Source organism: Callospermophilus lateralis, chromosome 1 (assembly GCF_048772815.1).
Source record: "Callospermophilus lateralis isolate mCalLat2 chromosome 1, mCalLat2.hap1, whole genome shotgun sequence".
Taxonomy (NCBI): domain Eukaryota; kingdom Metazoa; phylum Chordata; class Mammalia; order Rodentia; family Sciuridae; genus Callospermophilus; species Callospermophilus lateralis.
In genome coordinates, this window is record NC_135305.1 from 171,895,301 (window position 1) to 171,908,304 (window position 13,004).

Genomic DNA, 13,004 nt, shown 5'->3' on the forward strand with positions numbered 1-13,004 from the left:
TTAATTGTCACCCAATCTTTAAGTTAAATTTTCCAGAGGCAAAAATCTTAATACATTTAGGTACAGCCTTCCAGATTTAGGTGTTTTGATACATGCTGGCCCAGCTCTCACTTTCCTACTGATGGACGTTTAACTTGTGTCTGTGCACTTGAGCAGATGCCAGGAGTAGGACAGCTAGAGCAAAGGCTTGCCCATTTTTTAGTTTTAAAAGATACTGCCACGGTGAGAATACTTGTTGCTTCCTCATCCTTTTAAACTTTAAAATCTCTTGACCGTCTGTTAGGTGAGAAAGTATATCTTAACCTTTTTGTTTTTAATACTTTTATTTTTTTTAAGTAGTGCAGAGCATCGAACCCAGGGTCTTGCAGGTGCTAGGCGAGCGCTCTACCACTGAGCTACCACCCCCCTTTTTTAAAAAAAACCTTATATGTGGTACTGAGGATCGAACCCAGGGCCTTGCATGTGCAAGGCGAGCCCTCTACCATTGAGGCATAACCCTAGCCTCTCTTAACTTTTTTTAATGAACATTTTGATTACTAGGAGAGCTGAATGTTTTTTACTGACTATCTGTATTTCTTTTTCTGAAATGGCTTACTATACTTTGGACAATTTTCTATTAGGTTTTTTTTTTTTTTTTTTTCAAATGTATTTATAGGAGTCATTTTATACTGTCTGTAGTATATGTTGCCACTATTTTTCCCCCATTCTCTTACCACTGTGCTCTTTTTTATTATATTGGAGTATATAGTTTTGATACAATCAAGTTTATCAATTTTTTAACTTCTGACATTTTTAATGCTTTCCCTGGCCCAGTATTTTAAAGGTATGGGATTGGGGTTGTAGCTTAGTGGTAGAGTGCTTGCCTAGCATGTGGAAGCACTAGGTTCCATTCTGAGCACCACAGGGGAAGAAAAAAAAAAAAAGGCATTGTGAGCCAGGCATGTTGGCACATGCCTGTAATCCCAGAGGCTCAGGAGGAAGATTGCGAGTTCAAAGCTGGTCTCAGCAAAAGCAACTCGCTAAGACTTGGCTCTGTGGTTGACTGCCGCTGTCTCCCTCTCACCCCACCCCCTGGCAAAGAAAAAGGTGTTGTGGCTATCTACAACTAAAAAATATTTTTAAAAAAATTCTGTATTTTCTATTTTGTTTAATTACTTAATTCATCAGAGTCTTGATGATTTGACTTGAGTTATTTTTTTTCCAATGGATAACCACTTTCCAACATTTGTTATTAAATACTGATTTTTTTCTCAGATATTACATTCTCACTTATGCAGCTTGTTTCTGAACTCTGTTCTCTATTTTTTATGCTGGTCCACGTTTGAATTCCTGTAGGTTTTAAATTTTTATATCTGATCGTTTTCCATAATAATTTTGGCTATTTCTTTCATATTGTTTTTAGTGTTTTAAATATCTTACATTTTTTTTTTTCTGTTTTTGGTGCTAGGGATTGAACCTGGGGCCTTATGCATGCTAAACATGTGTTTTAGCTACGCCCCAAGCCCATATATTATGTTCACTTATACATTCACTTACAGGTATTTTTAGCCTTTTACCCCACTCCATCCTGGTTTATAGTTGAGCTTGTATTCAGTCACAGAACAAAATTTGGTTTGGAAGCTTGACCATAAAAAGCAGAACCTAAGTTTTCACTAAATAAAAGTAACTGGTCTAGGCTTTTTGATAAATACTTACCATTTTTAGTTAGCCAAGAGTATTTGGGATGGTCAAGAGTATTGAATGCTTCCCATTGACTTTTTGGAATCCCTTTCATAATGTCCTGAATTTACTAATAGATTTCTTGTGACATTTAACCAGCAGTACATCATCAGAATAAATCTTACTTTATAATGTGCCATTCTCTGACTATATTTGGGTTTTATTAGACAATTTAAAGTTTCATATCCATAATCAATCAGCTGATGCATGTCAATGGCTAAGAGGAGAGGTGGGCAATACTGTGTGTTCAGCAAACATTATCTTAATATGCATATCATCAAGGCTTAAAGTCACAGTTGTCAATCAATATCTATTTGTTAAATACACAAATGTACAACTGTACAGTGGCCTTCATGTAACCATCATTCAGTTGCACCTGGCTTAGGGATGCTCCACTTTCATCTGGGTCCTCCCCTCCCATGTTGACACAATCCAGGTATTTTATTCACAATTATTTAGTACAAAACTATTAACAATTCTCAAATGTTCTCAATGTAACTACAGAAAATGGTATTTTTTAAATCTTAATTTATCTCCGTTTTTTTTCTTCACATTTGCCAAAGTTGTTATTAGACTTTAGTGCTTAAATTTTACTTGCTCCTCCTCTTTCATTACTGTTTGCTTAATTCCTTATATTTTGGGGCTTCTTTAGTTGAAAGCCGTTTATCTTTAATAGATGTAACTTGGGCCACATATTTTTTTTTCCTTCTCCTGAATGTACTTTGGTTTCATCCTCCCTAAGTTTTTGAAATGCAAAGCCTTTCTCATGTAGTCTTAAGCATTTTGCAATTTCTATTTTGGCTACCCCTTTAACCCATGAATTATTTATAAGAAATTATAGGTATAAGACTTTCAGCTTCTAGGCATAAGGATTGGGGAATCTTATTTCAATGTGGGTTAATAATATTAATGCATTGTAATCAACAAGTGTGGCCATGTATGGCATCCAATTTTTTAGGAATGAACTGAAATTACAAATTTTGGCTTTTGTTGTTTAAAGTGTTTGAAAAGACTGTGAAGTCTCTCCTTACAATTTCTTCTGGGTACAGACCTCTCTCTGATGCTATCAGAATAGTTGTGCCTTTCAAATCTCTCAGAAGGTTAATTTTGAAAAGTATCCTATCCTGATCTTTCAGTTGAAGATCTCAATGCCTAGAAAACCTCAGTCATTACTTCTTTGTTGTCCTGTCTCTCTGCAGATCACCTCTCAGGCATATGTATGTATTTAGCTTCCATATCCTGGTTTGATTTTTAGCTCAGCACATTCCACTACAAGCCTATCTCTTAGGTTTTATTTTTACAAATAATATTTTTTCCTGCTTCATAACACATATTCTTAATTATTTCATGAAACCTTCCTATAGATCCCTGAGCATGTTATTTTAATCAACTCTGTGAACTTTGATGTGTTGTTTTTTGCTTACTAGTCATGATGTTCTTTTTCCTCTGATTTCAAATTGTATTGAGTTGACCTTATGTTAGCATAATATTTGAACTTCACTTGTTCTCAATGGTTCTAGTGTAATAAACTCAGTGGCCCCCACCTTTAGCTCTTTAGAGCCAGTCAGAAAAGTTGGATAACAATCCTTATCTTTGTGATGGAGTGTGCTTCTCCCTCATTTAGCCATTCTTTACACTCACACACCATATAATATTTCACTCAATGTGTAACTTTGCCTAGGGTTAGCTTCCGGGCTTGCCTCCTATGCAATTGCATAGGGCCCTTTGCCTCAATGGACCTGGTCCTGCAGTTGGTGTAATGCTGTGCATTTGCCATGTGGAGTCTTCATTTTTTTAGCAAGGAGTCTCCATATTATGCTAGAACCTATTAATTATGGACTTGGTTCTGCCTGACACTAGAAGTCTACACAGCTCCTAGACAATTCACTCTAACCTGTTTACGTGGGGTAGAGATCATAAAATTTCTTAGTGAGATGATTTTGAGATTATGGAAATAAGTGAATGTGCTGTGATTTGTGTGCATCTTTGCACTAGTGGGTACAGAGAGGAATCTGCATTTCTTACAAAATAGAACAGTATTCAAACAGACTCTTTGATTTCAGGACCAAATCCAAAGGGTACTTATTGAGCTTTTGGTTATTTGGGCTAGATGAATTTCTAGTAGAGTAAGCACAGACTTATATTGAAAACATGTTAAGATACAAGAACATGCACACATTCTGCTAATCCTGAGAATGGAATGAAGACCTCATCATATGTCAAGTAGCTCTGTGAGGGCAGCCAGTGTCTTAATAGTAAAACAGTTTTGACTGCCTGGGTCTCCTGGAAAGGCCTGAAGCCACCACCCTTCCCCCACTGGTCCTCAACTCACACTTTGGGAACTGTTGTGACATCCAATAGGAAGATAGATGTACCTTCAGAGTGAATAATCAATATCGAGTACTTACACAGGAAAGTATTCCTCATTCTGTGAGTAAAGGGGATGATATGGCTGGTGGTCTAATCTACAATTAACTGTCTACATAGGCTATTTAAAAACTTACAGGAATGATAGTGAATAGAGGATGCTGAGAGTACAACAGTTTGCCTTTAAGCTCCACTTGTTCTCTAAAAGTTGACTTTTGGTGAGGAATTTTATCCTCTGGAAAATGCCTTCTATCTGGTCTATAACTTGAGAACAGATGTTATGTTTATGTACAATAAGGTCGATTCTTTGGATGCGTGCAAGGCAAGAGTGGTCATTCTTACTTTGGACAGAGCTTAAAAACATCCTGTAAATTGATCTTATAGTTTGCAGAAAAAATGACTTAACAAGGCTCTGTGGATATAATTCCCATAGGGGCATGTATTCTTAAGAGTTTAAGTCATAACTTAATGTGAAGTACACATTCATACAATAGTTATCCAGCATCCACTATGTCCCAGGCATTGGGCTTCACCCTCTAGAGCAACAGGCCATGTACACAAATAGTGCTCAAAGTTATTCCTATGTATCATGTCATACTATGACTGAGAATGTGACATTAACAGCTGTGGGGATGGTTTCGAAAAGTGACTCTTGGACTGTGTGTTAAATAAAAGGGACAAGGTGGTCTGCAGGAAAGTCTTAGTGGAGGACTGGGATGGCACATGGAAAAGTATACCTAAACTAGGTTGTCAAAAGATGTTGAAAATCATCTTAAAAGAATGTATATTGATAATTCGTGGTGGTGAGGGAGACTCCCAAGAGGGCTCTGATGGGTTTCTGGTTTGTGCAGCTAAGTGAATGGAGACAGGAGTAGGGATGATGAGTTTGGAGGAATTTGCAGGCCACCAGGAAGGGATGTTTATAGGTACCCAAAGTATATAAGGTGGAAACTGAAAGTTATCTGGTGTTTTAGGACACTGCACTAGTGCTAGCAACTGTTGAAAAATCTAAGTTTGCTCCTGAGTAATATCTGTTGAATGAATAATTTCTCTATCATCTATGGGAGATTCAATTAGCATATTTTGACAGTGGCTTTTCATAGTGTCTGCCTCTATGACACTTAAAGATCCATTGGGCTCGACTTAATTTGCTCTTTGCCTGTTTCGGGCTAAGAATAAGCTTCATGTGATTAATTCCAGAGGTGACATAAAAGCTAAACAGACAAGTGAATCAAATGGTTCTGTCTAGTGTTTTGCTGGTTGTTGTGGGTGGTTTTCTTTCCCCATCATGATATATAAGATTAACTGCATTAATTACTTTAGATTGACTTTTCAAATGTATTGTGACCTAGACGGGTGGGGCTCTAGAAGCAGCTCTAATTTCATGCTGAAACTACAGGACAGAGTTTCTTAGATCCAAAGCAGCTGCCTCGTTTAAACACTGGTAGTGGTTATCACATCTCCAGGGATGGATCTTAGTGTGTTATTTAGTTAACACTTCAACTAGGATGCTTTTTTAGTCTTGCTAATCGTGAAGGTGCTAATAAATTGGAAGTCACTATTTTTAATTTTTGTGGTGAGAATTGAACCTGAGGCCTCATGTTAGTCATGCACTCTATCACCAAGCCACATGTCCAGCACTTTAAAGAGACCCTGTCTCAAGATAAAATTTTAAATTGCTCAGGCTGACCTTGAACTTAGGATCATTCTACCTCAGCTTCTCAAGTAGCTGGGATTATAGTCATGTACCATCACACTTGGCTAGTAATTGGTCATGGAGGGGATATACTGAGAAGTTGTTGATCTAGGGAGCTTCCTTGGAACTGAAGAGGATAGATAATTGATTCTACACTATTTAAAGGGTGGTATGATTCTAAAAGATCCAGGGTTTTGCAATTGACTGACAAGTTGACTTCAGCTTTCAAGAGTTTGACTCTTCCATAAGATACTTGATGACCCTTTCCTTATTGAAGTGGAAAGATGCTGGGTTGAATACCATTCTGACCTTCAGAAGCCCTGAGACCAGGCACAAGTAATTTGTTCTCTGTGAGATTCATATTCTTTAAGTCCCCCAGAAGAGTGCTATAAACCTTAAACCACATCATTATTAATAACTGTCACTATTAAATAACTAAGTCATACTTTTAAAAGGCTCCTTCTCTGACAAATGTCTGCTGAAATTCAGTCTAAGGAGTTTAAAATAAATGCGACTATTCAACCAATGTAAATAGCTAATAAATAATGATATGATTATTGAAGTGTAAACAGAACCATAACACTTTGTGCAAGTACACATTAAAAGTAATCCCAGAGGGAGGGTAGCTTTTAAAAATTCTGCTTTCCTTTTTAACATACATAGCAATTCAGCAGGGTCTGGGATTTTAAAATAAACAACAGATACATACTCATCATGAACAATGGTGGGGCCATCCCTTGTTAAGGCCTCTTCCTTGATGACATTGATCAGTTCAAAGGTACTGCTTATGGGGGCGTCTGGGTTGGGCCATTTGGGACACTGGAAGTGCCGCACTTCTAGGACATAGTCATCCTGTAGACAATATGACATGAGTCACAGCCTGTCTATTGTTTCCTATCAGTCAACTGAATGAAACTTGCTCACTGAAAAGCTATAGGTTACTCTGAACCAATGTCAGGTTGACCAAACTGTAGCTGGTTAAAAAAAAAAAAAAATGAACAGGTCATGCTAGAATATCATTGTTCAAGTGACAGTAAATTATAAGAGGCTTTATTTCTTACTCTGATTTGTAAAATTAAAGAAAAATGGGTTTAAGTGATCATTATTGAAAATGCTACTGTAAGAGCCCCCCATTCTTCTCACAAGAAAGTACTTATTATACACTAAAAAATGTTGTTTACTAAAAAAATCCATCATTGGCTCTGTAACACATTGCAAGGCTTACATTTCTGATGGCAAAGAAAATATTGAGCTCTAATTGTTTTTATAATCGGGTCAACAGACAGATTTGCAGCATGCACTGTTACTTTCCACCTAGCCTGCTGGAAAAAGCACGTATTTGAAGTAATCAAAAAGGGAAATGTACATATTTAAAACTGTCTTACGCAAATGCCTGGGCCTGTCTTGAAGGTGGCAGATTACTCCGTTATTACTTAAAAGAATGATCCAGGGCCTAGGTATGCCTATTACAGAGGAACTGAGGTTTCAGTTACCTGCGTAGCTTCCAGGATAAAATCATGAATGATAATTTGTTCTTCATTAGAGAGGCACAGTCTGTCTTTGCTGATAAGGGTGACAGTAAAGGCCTCACAGTTCATGGATTCTTCTCGACTTGGCCAATACACAAACTCATCTTCTGCCTTTGGGAACAAAGAAAAACTTTGTTTTTTTTCCCCCGTCTTGCAGTGTTGTCAAACATTTGTTTTTTTAAATTGTCTTGCAAAATGATTTCTTAAGTTTGCCAATTCCCATACCTTTCCAGTTAGAATTATATCCCTTCCTAGTCATGTTGAGTTCAGTGGTGATTGTAGTCTACTATAAAATACATTTTAAGAACCATTTCCCAGCACCTCTCATGTCATTGTAACAATCCCCAAAACACTGGCTCCACTGGGGATGTAGGCCAGTTAATTTTATTAGTTTATAGTTGGTTAAGTACCTAAGTCATGCTGTTCGTTCCTAAGAATTATGTTAGTAAAAAAATCTATAGTTGAATATTTTGTAAAGGATGTTCAGAAGCATTATCTTATTTAATTTTGACAATATGGTAGTAAGATAAAGAATGTTTTAAAAATAAATTTTATTCTACAAAGAATGCAACATCATGTTATGGGATACACATAGTAAAAAAGTTACTATGGTCAAAAACATTAACAATTTATGCTGTTGTCACAAAAAAAGGTGAGTTCAATTTTAGTTCCTAGACTTATCCATTCCACATTTCTGCTACTTTGACAAACTTCTCCTTCTCCTATAAATACTGCTTTGTTCTCTATTTTTTTTTTTTTTTTTTAAAAATCAAACATTTAGAGAGTGCAATATTTTTCTGTGTCTGGCTTCTTTCACTTAACATAATGTTCTCCAAGCTCAATGTGGCGAATGCACGATCTGTATCTGTTTGGGGGGCTGGAAAACACCATTTCAGGTAGCGTCTATGTTTTGGCTATTGTGAATATGGAAGGTCAGATATCTTTACATGGTGGTGATGTCGTTTCCTTTGGTTAGGTTCTTGGTGATGTGGTAGTTTTTACTTTCTTACTAGAACCTCTCTGTTGTTTTCCATAACAGCTATTCTGATCTCTAGTTCCAGCAGCATTTCAAGGGGCGGGGGGGGGGGGGGATAACACAGAAAGTCCTTCAACTTTACATTAGCTGCCTAAGAAAATGGGGACAGGCACACATCTTCTCCTCCAACCTATGTAACAATTAACTTTTTCTTAATTAAATGACAAATTCCATTTTGCCTGTACTATGTATATATTTATGGGCATATTCCTGAAAATGCCTAGCTACTCTCATTGAAGTCAGAAATAATTCTGAATAATGTTCAAAACAAAGAAGGCTTTGTTTAATCCTACATGGTTGCATTAGAAATGAGCCAACAGTCCAATAAGACTTATCACCCTTTCAAGTTTCAATGTAGCTTATTGCCAAGTACATTTTTATTTTTAAAGCTCAGCATAAGGGGAAACAGATTAGCAATTGGGTTTAGTCTATACAAAAGAAGTCTGTAACTGTTGTGGGTTTATATTTTCTGTTCAAGAAAATGGAAGTATGGCCCCATAAACAGATATTCCTGATATAAAGTAATGATGAGCAGGGCATCTAATTTTAAACAATGTACACAGATTAAGCATAGGACTAAGATCGGATGTGATCCCAAATAAGTTAGAAAATTTCTATGTCTGAAAAGTGGGAATAAAAAAACTACATACCTCGAAGAAACAGGAATAGCAAATTACTTAACTAGTTTAAAGGACATTAAAGACATTTTAACTATGGTGAAGGAAAGGCAGAAGAAAACTTTGGAATGGAGAAATCAAACTAGGGAATAATTATTCATCTTGAAAGACTAAGAAGTCAAACGCTGCTTCTTAATTCAGCAGGCATTCTGGAGTCATTTTGCTGTCAAATACAGTTCAAAGATGTCTAAGCCTTGATAACAGTGCTTTCTGAGTTAGGAACCAGTGACTTTTAGGCTACTTATAGGATTATTGTCTTAAACAGTTTTGATAGAGACAAGTAGCAATAATAAGAATCATCTACAGCTCATTTTTAGAAAAACTGTGCAATGATGAAACTCTTAATCTCACAATTGAGAGCAGACACTTAATTCTAGCCCAGCCTCCCGGAGACATAGATGCGTTTGATGGTGGTTCCTGTACCCTTGCCATCCATAGAACATGTACCCCTTATTGGGTCCAGTCCATACAAAAGAGCTCCTGGTAGATACTTTATGGTGCCTGTCCTCTGTTAAGTGACAATAAGAAAATACTGACGCATCCAACAAATGACTGTTTTAACAAACCTAAAAGCCTCCAATTTCCACATGCCAAACTGAATAGACCCTTGTTGCCAGCTAATTTGAAAATTTACACTCCAGCTTTTGATTCTCAACTTTGCTGCCATTCCACCATACAGAAGCAGCCTTGGTATTCTGAAGCTGGAGCAAAATGCGACAAAGTGAAGAAGTTCCTACAGACTGGGCACACAGTCAAACGCATGTCATGGAGACTAGGGGTTCAATCACAGGCTGTTCTTTCTTGATTAAAAAACTCATTAATCTGACACTCATGGAGGCAGAGCCTCATTGTTTTTATCTTGTGGGTCCACATAGTAACCTTTTAAGACCCAGATAATTCTGAAAGTTAAGTATGCAGGAGATCTAAGCAGAAATGTGTAAATCTGTTTTATAAATTTGTTCACCCATCTCTTACAGAGTTTAGGCTTCCATAGGGAATGACTAAAGTCGGGAAATAAATTGTAGCTTAGTCAAAATCTTAAGTGGGACCCCCAAATCCTCTCTTCCCTGCAGGGGGTCTGACTTACCTATGGAATGGGGGGGGACCCTGATATATTAATAGTACTTCTGATATGATTTTTTTTGCTCAGAAACAATCAACTGAAAGCTTGAACTCTGAAGGCAAGATGACTTAGATCCAAATCCTGGCTCCAACTGTTCGTGCATGCTCTTGGACAAGTCAGTTATTTTCTCAGCTACTAGATGAGAGTAGTAGTACTTATTGTCATTAAAGATGGTGTGAGGCTTCACTGGGTTAATATATTGAGAGTAAGCATAGTTACAGATTCCATACATGGAATATGACGTACAGCAGCTCAGCTGTCTAAAGTCACCTTTTTCTGAAACTTTCCACCACGCTGCCACATAGAGTACAACTGAAGGGTAATGTCATCAGCATTAGAGAAGTAATGGAACACACAGGAATAAGTGAAGTGAACCCCCACAGAAAGTCTAAGTTTCCTTCCTAGCACTTACAGACAGTACAGCTCTGTGGCAAGGTATCAGAGTAATTTATGTTTGTAGCCTCCCGGGCTCATTAATGTATAGCAGATGTGCCGTACTCACCAAGCTCTGGTTGTCTGGCAGCATGACAATGATCTGTGCATTATGATCCCAAATCATTCGCCAGAAATCTTTCGTAGTATGCGGCAGAGGATGCTGGGTTATAATAAATTCATTGCTCCTGTAATAGCCCTTCAGTTGGAAAGAGGGGAAAAATCAGTGATTATAAGGGTTCGCTTCTAACTTTATGACATGACAAAATATACTCCTGAAACAAAACAGCACTGTTTTGACCCCACTAAAATAACTTGAGGAAAGCATTCAGTACATTTGTCTAATTCTTCCATGTACTTCGGCTAACACGATACAATTTTCTCTCCAAGTGCAATTCACTTCAAGTTACCCCTGCTATTTTTTTTTTTTTTTTTTGAGGAGAGAGAGAATTTTTTTAATATTTATTTTTTAGTTATCGGCGGATACAACATCTTTGTTTGTATGTGGTGCTGAGGCTCGAACCCGGGCCACACGCATGCCAGGTGAGCGCACCACTGCTTGAGTCACATCCCCAGCCCACCCCTGCTGTTTTAACTGTAATTTCAACATTTATTCAAAGGTTAGATGGGTGACATTAATTCCTTAAGAAGCATTTTGCTTCATTTAGTTATTTTTGTTGACCCATTGTCTGGTTAAAAATGTCAAGATACAGCAGTCTGTTTGATATTACACAGAATATTTCAAAACCAGAATCTGTGGCATAGGTGGTATCTGTTCTTTTAACACCTTTCAGTTTAATGGACTTTATGTCTGATGGGCTGTTGACTCACCATAATGTAAGAAGCGTTAATGTAATCTGTGCCTTTCATTCCGGGCAATGGCGCAAGACCCACTCGAGCACGCTCCGCTATCACATGGAAAAAAATAACACCATATTATAAATAGGAACCAACAGCTCTTTCTGAGATTTACTTATCCTCTGGCTCCCTGTCCAAGACATATACCTATATATTTAAAGAAGCTGAAGTGTTACAATGTAAAATGAAATTTTACTGCACATGCTCAGGATAAACATTTTAGGAATCAAAATTTTTTTACTGTGCAAGAGGTCTTCATAGCAGAACCCTCAGAGACTATTCAGTACAGACATGCGAGAGGGTTTGAGATTTGGTATTCCTAAAAGTATACTTCGGTCTTTTTTTCCTTGAAAGGCTTATAAAAGCAGGGGCCTTCTTCACCTCTCCAATGAGCAGCCATGCCTGTGTCTATAGTGCACACCCATAATGTCCTCTACTGGTGTCCTGAGATAACATTTCTTGGTGAGCAGAAGATAGAGTTCACATCAGATGGATGACTGCTGGCACCAAAGCCACCCTTCCACTTTGCCTCAGTTCAACATAACATTTGCCTCTTTACAGATTATATGAAACCCAATTTAAAAAGATACCAACACACTGAACTAATCAAACTGATTGTTAAAAATCTTACATGGTACGACGGAGGAGTTTCTATTCTTTTCCTTGTTACACTCTTTCTGAGCACTAAAGCATTCCACGTATTTTGCATTACACTGTGTGACAAGCTGAAAGAAAAGCAACAATTTAGTCTGCATTCACGGGTATAACCAATAGTACCTATTAGGCAATTTGGAACAATATCAATAAGATTACCAACAACAACATTTTTATGCCCTGAAGAATGCTCTCTTGCTTCACTAGTAGAGCACGTCTTTCTGTGACCTTGATTGTGTCCTTGTCTTAGTTCTACTGTCAGCCTTAGGCTTCTAGCAGGGACTGTGTGTAGTAATGATTGAATTGTGTGGAGTTTTGCTGTTGCATAGGTTACTGCTATTGTGCATTTTGTCCATAATTCCACAGCAGCCCATAAGACTCAAGTGACTCTACTCTTGAAGATGAAGAACTTTACTCTTGAAGATGAAGAACTTAAGTTCTGGGTACATTTCTGTTGAACTGACATTGTTGTAAAGCTGTTATTAAGAATCAGCCCAGTAGCCAGGTTTGGTGGCACACACCTGTAATCCCAGTGTCTCAGGAGGCTAAGGCAAGAGGGTCAGGAGTTCAAAGCCAGCCTCAGCAACTTAGCAAAACCCTAAGCAACTCAGTGAGACCCTGCCTCAAAATAAAATGAAAAAGGGCTGAGGATGTGGCTCAGTGATTAAACGCCCCTATGTTCACTCTCCCATACCAAAAAAAAAAAAAAAAAAAAAAAAAAAATCAGTAGTTCGGTTCAATCAAGCTAGGTAAACAGGAGAATAATCAATCTGTTTTGTGTGGGTCTACCTAAATGAGTGTATGGGAACAGTCTTCAAGTGCTTTATTACTACCATCATACCCTTTAGAGGTAATTTTCATGATTGAGTTTCTGATTTTTCCTTCTTGAGTTCTAAAATAGTTAGTGCCTGTA

At 37.5% G+C, this 13,004-nt stretch overlaps 1 protein-coding gene across 3 annotated transcripts in view; it reads right to left on the reverse strand.

Moving 5' to 3' along the window:
* Nucleotides 1-13,004, reverse strand: part of Ptprg (protein tyrosine phosphatase receptor type G) — a 713,787-nt gene that overhangs the window by 6,393 nt on the left and 694,390 nt on the right. For all 3 annotated transcript variants that reach the window (XM_076870736.1, XM_076870676.1, XM_076870809.1), the window contains 5 exons: nucleotides 12,069-12,162; nucleotides 11,411-11,487; nucleotides 10,650-10,778; nucleotides 7,276-7,422; nucleotides 6,492-6,634 (listed from right to left, as the gene is read on the reverse strand). In XM_076870736.1, coding sequence (XP_076726851.1) covers nucleotides 6,492-6,634; nucleotides 7,276-7,422; nucleotides 10,650-10,778; nucleotides 11,411-11,487; nucleotides 12,069-12,162 — 590 coding nt within the window. The remainder of the gene's footprint in view (nucleotides 1-6,491; nucleotides 6,635-7,275; nucleotides 7,423-10,649; nucleotides 10,779-11,410; nucleotides 11,488-12,068; nucleotides 12,163-13,004) is intronic.